This window comes from Salvelinus alpinus, chromosome 35 (assembly GCF_045679555.1).
Source record: "Salvelinus alpinus chromosome 35, SLU_Salpinus.1, whole genome shotgun sequence".
NCBI lineage: Eukaryota > Metazoa > Chordata > Actinopteri > Salmoniformes > Salmonidae > Salvelinus > Salvelinus alpinus.
In genome coordinates this window covers 22,116,414-22,129,947 of record NC_092120.1, presented here as the reverse complement: position 1 = coordinate 22,129,947, position 13,534 = coordinate 22,116,414, and the positions used below count along the sequence as shown (strand labels likewise).

General features: G+C 45.2%; 1 protein-coding gene across 1 annotated transcript in view; it reads right to left on the bottom strand.

The window, feature by feature from the left end:
* me1 (malic enzyme 1, NADP(+)-dependent, cytosolic) overlaps positions 1 to 13,534 on the bottom strand; it is a 117,529-nt gene that overhangs the window by 77,521 nt on the left and 26,474 nt on the right. The window contains exon 2 of the mRNA XM_071383574.1: positions 1,506 to 1,639. Within this exon, the coding sequence (XP_071239675.1) occupies positions 1,506 to 1,639 (134 nt within the window). The remainder of the gene's footprint in view (positions 1 to 1,505; positions 1,640 to 13,534) is intronic.

The following is a 13,534-nucleotide window of genomic DNA, read 5'->3' as shown; positions in this document are numbered from 1 at the left end:
GGTTTGGCGGATGCCAGGAGAACGCTACCTGCCTGAATACATAATGCCCATTGTAAAGTTTGGTAAAGGAGGAATAATGGTCTGGGGCTGTTTTTCATGTTTCGGCTAGTCCCCTTAGTTCCAGTGAAGGGAAATCGTAACGCTACAGCATACAATGACAATTTAGACGATTCTGTGCTTCCAACTTTGTGGCAACAGTTTGGGGAAGGCGCGTTCCAGTTTCAGCATGACCATGCGCCCAAGGACAAAGCAAGGTCTATAAAGAAAAATGGTTTGTTTTCACCCGGTTTTGAAGAACTTGACTGGCCTGCTCAGAGCCCTTACCTAAACCCCATCGAACAACTTTGGGATGAATTGGAATGCTGACTGACAGCCAGGCCTAATAGCCCAACATCAGTGCCCGACCTCACTAATCCTCTTGTGGCTGAATGGCTGTCAGTCCCCACAGAAGTCCCCACAGAAATGTTCCAACATCTAGTAGAAAGCCTTCCCAGAAGAGTGGAGGCTATTATAGCAGCAAAGGGGAGACCAACTCCATATTAATGCCCCTGATTTTTGGAATGAGATGTTCGACGAGCAGGTGTCCACATACATTTGGCATGGTATTGTATGTAACTTTCAAAATAAAGAAATCATCCCTGTATGATGCATTGTGCATCATATGAAGCTGTGTTTTGTGTCATAGGATGCAAAATGTGTCATACAGGGATGATGATTTCTGTATTTGAAAAGTAACATATCTTAAACTTGATTGCTGACAAGTAAAACATTTTGTAACTATGTCAACAATGGACAGATGTCCAAATACCAAAATCGTTTTTGGGTGAATGTTTCCTTTAAAACAGAGGGATCAACACAGAGAATATGGTACACCCACCCCCATGATTCAAAACGTCAAATTCACTCTGCATGACTAACTACAGGAATGTGGTATCTGTGACCAAGCTGCCAATGATCAAAGAAATCAGCCTGAGACATAAGTAATGCAGCATTACATAATACTAAACCTTTGTGACCCTAATCAGCTGCAGTAGGGACTGGAGATTAAAATCAGCATTTATTTTATGTCTTAAAGAAGATTGTAAAATGCTGTGAAGAAGAAGAGGAGGACAAGGAAGAATGAAGCCATAGAAATTGAGAAAAAAGTAGTAGCGGTTTGTTCAGTAACCAGTAGGGTGCTAGGGTGGGTTGAATAATGAGCTCAGAGGACTAGTCAGTAATCCTTCCCTTAAATCTCAGTCTCTTTGAAGGGTTCCAGGTGTCTGCTCTTTCTCTCTCGCTCTCTCTGCAGCTGGGCTCACACACACACACACACACACACACACACACACACACACACACACACACACACACACACACACACACACACACACACACACACACACACACACACACACACACACACACACACACACACACACACACACACACACACACACACACACACACACACACACACACACACACACACACACACACACACACACACAGGATCTCAGTCTCACCTGTCCAGGTCGTCCCTCTTCATCTCGTAGTTCTTGAGGACCCGGAGGAGCTGGACGTCCTGGCTGAGGAAGCAGGGAGGCAGCAGGCCGTGGATCCCCAGCTGGAGTCGTTCCTCCAGGGAGAAGGCCATGCCCTAAAACACACAGAACCATAGGAGGGACATCCGTTAGTCCACCACCACAACACCAGAGCACAGTAGAGAGATCTGTTAGACCATTAAACCACTAGAACGCCACAGATCACTGTTTAAGGCCACCGTGGGCTAGCTTCCGTAGGACTACTGGATGAGAAAGACAGTCTGACCTTAATGTATACGGTAAGCCCTCTGGTCCCAACTACTCAACATTATCGTGCTGCTGTATGCCTTGACTATAAACTGTGTACTTGAGTGTATGTATTTTGTCTTTGATTGTACTTTAATTGATAAACTTCACATTGCAAATGAACTTTGTGTAAAAAATATAGTTATTCTACATGTACAAGTCTAGGGTCTGTGGAATGATATGTACATAGGCCTACATTCTAAACAGTTCAAAGTCCAGTTCAAGTCCAAAGACAGCAGTAACTGGAGGACGAATGGTTTAAACCACAGATCAGATCTCATTACCTACTTAAAATGTCTCTTCTACAACCCTGCTATCCTCTTTCCATTCAACATGACTGGCTGAGACTGCCCTAGTGAAACTTCCTTTGAACTTTTAGCCTTTGACCTTTACCACAACCCTGACCTCCAGATGGGCATATTGATAAACACACACACGTTTAACTTCTGGGTCATGACCTTTAACACTACTGGATCTGTGAATCGACTGTTGCCACTGTTGCCCCTCCTCTCTCACGGAGTCTGGTGGAGGGAGAAATAAGAAGGTAGGCTCATTGTTATGACTGAAATAGAATAAATGGAAAGGTATCAGATCAACAACATGGTTTCCATTCCATTCCAGCCATTACAATGAGCCCAACCTCTGATTAAAGTGACACCAGTCTCCACTAGTCCATAGAGGTGCTGCCACCGCCCCATAGAGGGATCAGAGTGTGTGTAGCTGTGAGAGACAGTGTGTTGAAGACTCTCTGGCTGTATTTTTACATCTATGTCGCTGCTGGGATGGAATTGAAGTTGTGGTGCAACTTCTGTGTTTTGGAACGTACACCACGAGGGCTTGGCTGAAATGTACAGCTTTTTTAAGGAATTGGCACTTTTAAATCTGGTTGAGGGGTTTGATTACATGGACGCAGAGCAAGAGTGAAGTAGAAAAGCATACAGTGCAATAAAATGTAGTGTTCTTGACGTCGTACTAACCATCAGAACTGACCACAGGCACATTTTCAAACCTTGGCAGAATTTCTTTAAAAAAATATATAACATTATTGGGTTCGGTCTCAACTGAACTTGGGACTAATGACTCTGGGACACACACAGGTTACAGTGCATTCATACGCAGTGCACAACATCAGACAGGAACACACACACTCCTCTTGGCAGAACACCTGAGGAACAGGCTAAGTATTTGCCTGATCACTTCACTTCGCAAATTAGCTATTTTTCATTTCATTTCATTTGTCAAATTTATATCGAGGAGGCTTCACACAGATTCTATTATAAATACCGGGGGACGTTTGGGCTGAGAGGTTGACTGCTTGGATGTCATCTATTGTACCTGTGACTTTCAGTGGACCCATGGTCTGATGTCAATGCACTCAATTTCTGTCAGCGTGTCTATTCACAGCCCAAAGCCTACACTAGTCATGGATTTGTGGTTTTCCATACTGCCACATAACAGTACATTATAGTACAGTGAAGCCTACAGTACATCAACCACTTTTGGTCAGATGTAACCACTGTAGTAGTTCCTATACAGCATTGACACTTGTCCCTCGTGTTAGAGCTAAAACACATACAAAAACACACACCGCCCTGAGTGCAATTATCTTTTGTTCTGCTGTTTAAGAACATTGTTTGTTATTTCAATAAAGTTCTGTTCCCTCTTTGTGCCTGTCTTTTCTCCAGGCTTGACTGAGTATGTACTTCAATGACCTGAGGAGCAGACACTCAATACTGCCAGCTCGGGAATTACTACCTTCCCCATAATCAAAAGATACATTCTATTTTGCTAAGAGCCAGTGGTTGACATCATAAAGGGTGTCTCAGAGGCTTTGGACTGTACCGGAACATTATACTCATACAACTGGCCATGAGACATATTGGAAACTAGAAGCTCTGGAAATGAAGCAAGGTTTTTTTAAATACACGAATCGAGCTATATATAATGTGGTGACATTATATTATGAGATCAAGCCTCAGATGTGCGAGTGCATACGCCACATGTGTCAAACCAGAGAGGAAGAGGCGAAGCGAGAGGGATAACTGGGCCCAAAATCTGTCTTTTCCAGCAGGTGGCGTTTGTTCTGTATTTTTCTCTCTCTCTGAGCGAAGAGTTTTTATACGGAGGTCAATGAGAATGCCGAATTTGATCAACGAAAATGTAATGGCTTGTTTGCTACGTGTGGCTTATTCGATCAAATAGACGTTTCGTAATGCTTAGGTTGTGACGAGTGTAATGATACAAGTAGGACACGTTACCTCCCGGAAACTTTGAGGGAAAAAAACACTTTATATCGGAGTTGTGCCTGGTTGTTCACGCGCATATCTGCCCTCTCATTAGCTGGAATGTGCTCACCTGATCTTGCCTCCTCCCGACTGCACTTTCATTTTTGAAGACATTTCCTTTCATTGTTATATCACTAATTAGTAAAGAACTCCCCTCACCTGGTTGTCTAGGTCTTAATTGAAAGGAAAAAACAAACACCAGCAGACACTCGGCCCTCCATGGCATACGAACACAAGCGCACGCAAACAGCCACACGCGCCAAAACGCACACACTTGTTCTCTTGAATAATTGTGTGAATTTGGACAAGCATTAAAACAAACAGTGGCCCACACAGTAGCAGCTCTGACACAGTTAGGGGCTCGTCTGTGTCAGAGCTAAATGTCAGGGCATGTCTGAGAGAGTCAGATGACCCATGGACTCAGTCTCATTAAGAATAATTACTCGACACAGCTCTGTGGTCGCTCAAAGGTTCCCAGTGTCATACGTGAAATGGAGACCCTCCGTGGAACCTAGCCCAAATGAGCAATTAATGGATCAGGGAGCCTGGGCCGACAGGGCGAGCCACTGGGTATGTAACTATGGAACCACCTTCCGATTGGGGACATGGATGGCTGGGTTAGTGACGTGGAAGGGGGAGGAGAGAAGGAGCAGGGGGAGAGGGTAGGGGTAAGACGCTGCTTTCCTGATTTTCCACTGTATGCTTGGATGGCAAGAAATATTAGATCGACATGGTCTGCAGCTCCTGGCAGGGTCACTGTGGGAACCGGCAAGTGGATTTGGCGTGTGACTGACTAGCTATGTATCGGCCTGCGTCAACCCTGAACTTAGCCCGTAAATAGAACTGGCTATCCTCTCAATCAACCACCACCAGACCCTCAGTCAGTCACTGCAGCCTGGTGAGGCCCTCAGATAGCTACGGACGAAAGCCATTCTCCAAAATAAACCAGATAACAGCTGGAGAGTGATGAGATAAGATGGCGTGATGGGAAGAGGTGGTGAAGGAGGATTGTGTTCCTAATACGGGTGCCATATTTTAAACTGTTCAACTCACGCAAACATTTCCACTTGTTGATGAGGAGGTGGAGCAGGTATTAGTTTGTTGAGAAACAATGGAACAATGTGTTGTCAAACACCTTTTGCTGTTTCAGTCAGTCAGTGACTGGGGTTGAGTTCTGGTAAGCCCAGGCTCTTGAAAAGGTAAATATACAATTGGAACATTGTGAGAGAAAATAGAAAACGGATTAATAACAATAATAATAATAATAATAATGAGGTTTCCACTTTCCATGAATCATCAATGGAATAGATTCCTCCATTCATTGTTGTTGAATGTTTGCACTCACTCAAACACAAGCAAAGATGCATTCTTGACCGAACAGACACACATACACTACATGACCAAAAGTATGTGGACACCTGCTCGTCGAACATCTCATTCCAAAATCATGGGAATTAATATGGAGTTGGTCCCCCTTTGCTGCTTTAACAGCCTCCACTCTTCTGGGAAGGCTTTCCACTAGATGTTGGAACATTGCTGCGGGGACTTGCTTCCATTCAGCCACAAGAGCATTAGTGAGGTCAGGCACCGATGTTGGGCTATTAGGCCTGGCTCGCAGTCGGCGTTCCAATTCATCCCAAAGGTGTTCAATGGGGTTGAGGTCAGTGCAGGCCAGTCAAGTTCTTCCACACCGATCTCAACAAACCATTTCTGTATGGACCTCGCTTTGTGCACGGCGCCATTGTCATTCTGAAACAGGAAAGGACCTTCCCCAAACTGTTGCCACAAAGTTGGAAGCACATAATTGTTTAGAATGTCATTGTATGCTGTAGCGTTAAGATTTCCCTTCACTGGAACTAAGGGGCCTAGCACGAACCATGGAAAACAGCCACAGACCATTGTTACTCATCCACCAAACTTTACAATGGGCACTATGCATTCGGCCAAGTAGAATTCTCCTGGCTTCCACAAAACCCAGATTCCTCTGTTGGACTGCCAGATGGTGAAGCGTGATTCATCACTCCAGAGTCCAATGGTGGCAAGCTTTACACCACTCCAACCGACACTTGGCATTGCGCATGGTGATCTTAGGTTTGTGTGCGGCTGCTCGGCCATTGAAACCCATTTTATGAAGCTCGCGACGAAACAGTTCTTGTACTGACGTTGTTCCAGAGGCAGTTTGGAAGTCAGGAGTGAATGTTGCCACCCGAGGACAGACGATTTTTACGCGCTACGTGCTTCAGCATTCGGAGCTCAGGTTCTGCGGGCTTGTGTGGCCTAACACTTTGTGGCTGAGCCGTTGTTGCTCCTAGATGTTTCCACTTCACAATAACAGCACTTACAGTTAACCGGGGCAGTACTAGCAGTGCAGAAATTTGACAAACTGACTTGTTGGAAAGGTGGCATCCTATGATGGTGCCACGTTGAAAGTCACTGAGCTCTTCAGTAAGGCCATTCTACTGCCAATGTTTCTCTATGGAGATTGCATGGCTTTGTGCTTGAATTTATACACCTGTCAACAACAGGTGTGGCTGAAATAGCCAAATCCACTAATTTGAAGAAGGGTCCACATACTTTTGTATATATAGTTTACACACTCAAGTGGACACGCGTACACACAGCTTTTGTCTTTTTGTTTGCTTGCCCTATAGTTTTAAAGTTTGATTGTTGCAAAGCTTTTCTCTTTCGCTTAGGGAGTCGAGGGCTGGGCAGGGTTGGGCTGGGTGGACTAGAACGCTTCCACATGTGCCGTACCACATCTAAAGTGCCCGCGCACTGTGCCAACACATGTCGCCAGCAGATCCATATTCCAGGAGCTAGTGGTAACCAAGCAGACCTGTAATCTGCCCATGGGGCAATGCCACCCTCCAGCTCAGGCCACACTGCCACGGCAAAGCCTACCCCAAGAACACACAGTCCACAAGGAAACGGGTAATTAGTAGACCAGATGGTGTAAGCTTGGAAGATAAAAGTATGTTCTTTTCAAACTGATAAAAATCCTTCCGTGTGTTCCAGAAAGTTCCAGAGAGTTCAAAGGCAGAGTTATTTGGGATATTCATTCTGGAGGGAGCATTTCAGAAGTTTAACTGGCCATTCTCATGCCCCAACCATGAGATCTCACATCTCCCACAAACCCAAACACAGAGAGAGGTTCAGGGGCCTGCCTATTTAAACCTCAAATACACTAAACATTTAAAAATGTCCAGCACTGCAGGAAAGTTCTCCTGCAACAGGGTGATCAAATTAAGATCCTACTGTAACACTGCTCATAATTAGTATTTTCCACTCCTTTCTTTATTTTCTTACAGTATTGCTGAAATAAGCTAAAAAAATAAATAAAAAAAAGCACAAACTGAACCTGATGTACAATTTGCCCTCCCGCTGTTGACATTTCCTGAATTGCCCACCTCTTTCCTGTGTGTCCCCTGAGCATTCTGTGTCGGTGGAAGCGAAGCCCCCTCTTCTCGAAGAGAAAAGACCCCCATTGAGCGAGTCCTGGGCCAGACACCCCACTCAACCCCAGTCTGAGATTAGATACAGAAACAAAAGCCCTTCATGGAAGACAGATGGATAATGTTTGGCAGAAAATAGACCCACTGGCACAGACATGTGATCAGAGAGGTTTGGACTCTGCTGCTCCTCCTAGCACTATGAAAGGGGGACTGGAGTGCTCTCTTTACATCCCAGAGAGACGGGGAGAACTGAGCAGACCCCCTGAACCTCCACTGATGCTTTCCCCTGCTGTAGGGCACAAGGGAAGTGCACACACTCGAAAGGACGAAGTGTGGATAAAGACTAATTAACTCTGTTTACTGGTACTCCACTGTGTACAGCCCTGGACTCATCAGCCCACAAAGGGCTCTTCTTGGCACATTTGGCTCATCGATCAACATGGCCAACTGCTGTATGAAACCGCTGAAGATGCTGACAAGGAACTAAGAGGTGTTGTAGTGTTGACGCCCTGTGTTCAGCTTTAAGCTGATCTGGCTGGTGTTCAGGAGGTGAAATGATATGTACCTTCGCAGGTAGAAATGTCCTCCATAGAGCCGACACGATTCCCTATTCTACATGACAGTGAAGCATTTCTGTTCTACATACAATATTCCTACCTGAACACTACGTAACGTTGCACCCCAATGGAGGTGGCCCTGGAGTTTGTTCTGGGTCTGAAGTAGGCTAAGTCCCAGGGGAGTACTCACTCTAGAACCCTCCAGCTGACCAAACAGGGAATGAAGGCTATTACCGTAAACCCTGGCCAACCATCAGCTAAACCACACTATTACTAGCACGTGTTCTTCGGACCACACTCAGAACCACACGTCATCTGGGTTAAGGTGTTGCATGTCATTGGGGTCCATTGGGTCTTCATTGGTGGACAGTGAGAGCAGGGATGGGGTTTCATCTGCCCATATGGACACCATTATACTGTACTAGAATAAATATGTTTGAGAAATGCAAAGTAAGATCATTTGGAAGAGCTGAGACGATTCCAGAAACGTCTGAAATTGTATAGTGAATTGTAAGTTAAAGCATGCCATCATAGGAAGTATGAGTAGTTTGGTTGTCTGTGACCTGACTGGGTTTACCACAACCGAACATTTTGGGCGGAGTCTGACTCACACACCTCATTCCAATATGTTTAAAACGACCCGACGTTTCATACACAAACTCAGAGAAGAAATCAACATTGTGCATTGCTACAGAAGCTGTGGCGAAGAAGTGCTGTACAGCTCCGACTGAGAGAGGAGAAACACACGACATTACTTCCTCATTGTACACATCGTACCACCATCATCCTTTTGTTTGATCAATTGTGGCATGTGTGTCTAGACGCTGTGAAAACAGTGGGGCTGGAGCAGGGCTGGGGGAGGGGTGTGTGTGTGTCCAACAGAAGGGGCTGGGCTCCCAGTTATCACAGGAAGGGGATGAGGAGACAGAGACAGAGTCCAGAGAATCCAAAGTCCAGAGAGAGGCTCTGTTATTCTGCAGCTCAAAAACAAACTGGCACCAGAAGCAACCAGGCAGGCCACTGCTGGCTGACTGCATGAGACAATACGAGCCAAGACAGGACTCAGCTATTTACGGTCCACTCGCCTCCCCGGCTTGACCCGACCTGACTAGCTCAGCCAGTACGCCTGTTATATAAACCCTCACCACCTCCCTTTCTCACTGTCTCTCATGCTGCCACGTAGCCAAACAAGCAAGAGAAAAAGAGAGAGTCAGCGAGAGAGAGAGAGAAAGAGAGGGAGCAAAGGAGAGAGGGAGGGGGAGAGAGAGATGGAGAGAAAGACTCCCTGGCACTTTGAGGCTTACTGGGTGATCTGAAAGCACTCAATGAGTCAGTAGCAGATCTACAATAAGGGCCGCTCTCCCTCGTGAATATAACTTTCTCTCTCTCTTTGTCACACTCACATATGCATAAGTTTGCATTCACACACACAGACCACACTTGCACTCACTATCTCACGCACAGGTATGGAAAATAAGTTGGCTTAGCCTGGAGAGTCCACCTCACACACACGTACAAACACGCGCACCATCCGCACACCATCCGATCCAGCCCCAGTTCTTCTCTCAACACCTGCCTCTCCAATGGGGTGTTAATGAGTCTGACTTGTTCATTTAGTGTCAGAGTGTAACGATTCCGTAACTACAGACGCTGGGAGACAGGAAGCAAGTACATTGTGAGGATTTAATAATAAATAGACATGCACCTCTCGAGCCAGCTGAGGCATGGGAGCCTGACAAGCCAGCTGAGGCATCTCCGGTTGCTTCGGCAGTGGCCCCCGGCCCCGACGTCACCAACAAAAACCAAAAAACTCCCTGATGCTTCCAATTGTGTTGTCTGCATTCTGTAACGTTTCCGTAACTACAGACGCTGGGAGACGGGAAGCAATAGACATGAAACTAAACAAGAACAGCATCTGGACAAGAGAAACAAAACATCAATGCAGGCAAGGGAATGAATCTGAGGAAGTTAAAGATATAGGGGAGGCAATCAATGACGTGATGGAGTCCAGGTGAGTCCGATGAAGCGCTGGTGCACGTAACGATGGTGACAGGTGTGCGTAATGATGAGCAACCTGGCGACCTCGCACGCCAGGAAGGGGGAGTGGGAGCAGACGTGACACAGAGACCCCAGGGAGGGAGCAGGGGGCAGTGTTAGCTAGTTGGTGCACTGGCCTAGCACCCTGACCCTTCTCGAAGATTTCTCACAAAAACAAGCTTGTCTCTGAAATGTCAACGCAGCACTGAACATATACCAAGCTTTTTATTTTCAACGCCTTTTACATATAATTCAGCTCGTGTCATTCTAATTTAGCTTGTTTGCGACCTGCGGAAACAACTTTGAAGACGACAACCACAAAATGTAAAATCCTAAAAAGTTGTTACGAGAGGGTGGCTCTGGTGAGCAGCAACAGGTGAAGATGCGTTTTCTTGGTGTTCCGATCCAGGGCAAACAATTTACTATTAATACTTGACCAACACCTCCCCCACCGTGTTAATTTTGTAGCATTTAATTTGTAATTGAACCCAATTTACCAATCTGGCTTTTTCCCCCCAGTAATTTTGGACCTTCTACTCAAAATGTAGAGACAACAAGGGCCGGGGGCCACAAAAGAGCAGGCCTCTGATGAAGCCTCGGGCTCACCTGACACGGACTCTGATCCCCCCGACCTAGACATGGTAATGGTGGCTATCATTAAATCTGAACAGACTGTGCTGGCTAAGGTGGAGTCATTATCCACTGACTTATCCACACAAATAGCTATTCTCGCCACCGAGGTCAACATAAAGATCGACTCCGTTAATGAAGTCTTGGCGAGACATGGCACCCATCTGAATAGCCTGGAAGATGGCGCAAATATTTACTCCGACAAAGCGGTGACACTGGAAGAGCAAGTCACCCGGCTATCTTCATGTCGTCAAACTCACTTCCAAGGTTGAGGACCTTTAACAGACAGCCCCCCATTTTCGGCGTCAGAGAGGGACTCGAGACCGTAGGCGGAATGCGGCCTACCCTGTCCATAGCTAAACTGCTACAGGAAATTCTAGGCCTTCGATTACGCCCCCACCCTTGAACGCGCGCACAGAAGCATACAGTCTGAGCCGAAGAATGGGGAGCCGCCCAGACCCATAGTAGTTCAATTCCACTACCTTCAGGTGAAGGAGGATGTCTTCCGTAAGGCAGTGCGAGCGGCTCCCATCACCCACGACGTCCAGAATATTCGCATTTACACGGACTACACGGCGACAGTCATGAAGAAGAGGTCAGCCTTCAACGAGGTGAGGGGGCTCCTACACCGCTGTCTGGACACCAAGTTTGGCATTCTTTACCCAGCTGTACTGAAGATCACTACTCTCTCCGGGCAAGCAAAAGACATTCTTAGACCCAACCAAGGCCAAAGAATACATTGTGGCGCACCTACATCCACAGGAGGACACGCGACATAATACTAACTAGCCATTGTCGGCTCATAGCTCTTTTTTTTCCAACTCTGCCTAGAAGCCCAGGGGTCACCTCTTCACTGTTGACGTTGAGACGGGTGTTTTACGGGTACTATTTAATGAAGCTGCTAGTTCAGGACTTGTGAGGCTTCTGTTTCTCAAACTAGACACTAATGTACTTGTCCTCTTGCTCAGTTGTGCACCGGGGCCTCCCACTCCTTTTTCTATTCTGGTTAGAGACAGTTTGCCGTGTTCTGTGATGGGAGTAGTACACAGCGTTGTACGAGATGTTCAGTTTCTTTGTCAATTTCTCGCATGGAATAGCCTTCATTTCTCAGAACAAGAATAGACTGACGAGTTTCAGAAGAAAGTCTTTGTTTCTGGCCATTTTGAGCCTGTAATCAAACCCACAAATGCTGATGCTCCAGATACTCAACTTGTCTAAACAAGGCCAGTTGTATTGCTTCTTTAATCAGCACAACAGTTATGAGCTGTACAAACATAATTTCAAAAGGGATTTCTAATGATCAATTAGCCTTTTAAATTATAAACTTGGATTAGCTAACACAACATGCCATTGGAACACAGAAGTGATGGTTGCTGATAATGGACATATACCTATACCTCCTTTTTTATATATTGTTTTACTATCCTTCAAATATGCATATTGCATAAGATACCTTAGATAACTGAGGTGGTTCCCTCCAGAATCCCTTCCTTAGGTGTAAACTTGATTATGTTCGCTCTGGATAGATCTCTACTGAGGTTCAGTTTAACATAGTAGCATTTTGCTCTAGTCTAGGAGAGGTAGATGCAGCCTTCCAACAGGGGGAAGGCCATCCAAGGTTTTCTCTTGGTATTTTGTTGTTTTTAGCAGTTTTTTATTTTCTTTATATTTTATTACTCTGACCTTCCAGCACATTGGCCATATGATCGTATTAACATTCATTTCTGATTACTATGACTATGCCGAATTCACATACTCTATGCTCCACATGCTTCATCAGCTGGAACGTGAAAGGAATTAACCAGGCGGTCAAGCGTAGCCGAGTGTATGCTCATCTTAAGTCCTTAACCTTTTCATACGTGAGTTCCAAATATCTTTAACGGTCGCCCCCCAGCGTGAGTTGTTTTATGCACGTGATGTTAGAAGGCACTCACTGTTCCAAAATGTGATTATTACGCAACAGAACAGTTAACACGCACTGCCTGCTAATTATCTATAGGCTATGTTTCAACTTGTCAATTTCAAATTATTTTCTAACAAGTTGTATTTTCTAACAACAGTTTGAATTGAGGTGTGTTCCGCCTCCTCCGTATTTTACATAGAAGTAGCCCATTTCAGCGTTGCGGACAATTTATGTTTGAGGCTTTACTGAGCCGGACAAACTTCTCTCTTCAAGGAAAGCCCACACACTTCACCAATGTTTGCGCAGATCAAGTATGCAGATATTTGCGAAGTCTTGCACGAATTGGAACATTTTCTGGGTGGTGCTCGCCTTGCCTTGTTTTTCTTACAAATAATAACTTTGGACATATATGCGTTCCTAGCAAAGTAAGTTCCTTATTTTCTGTATATCGTGTTGTCATTTTTTACTGTAGGCGCATACAGTATGTACGTACTTATTCATTTATTCATTTTTAATTTAACTAGGCAAGTCAGTAGTTTCTACAGTTGAAGTCGGAAGTTTACATACACTTAGGTTGGAGTCATTAAAACTTGTTTTTCAACCACTCCACAAATTTCTTGTTAACAAACTATACTTTTGGCAAGTCGGTTAGGATGTCTACTTTGTGCATGACACAAGTAATTTTTCCAACAATTGTTTACAGACAGATTATTTCACTGTATCACAATTCCAGTGGGTCAGAAGTTAACATACACTAAGTTGACTGTGCCTTTAAACAGCTTGGAAAATTCCAGAAAATTATGTAATTGCTTTAGAAACATCTGATAGGCTAATTGACATA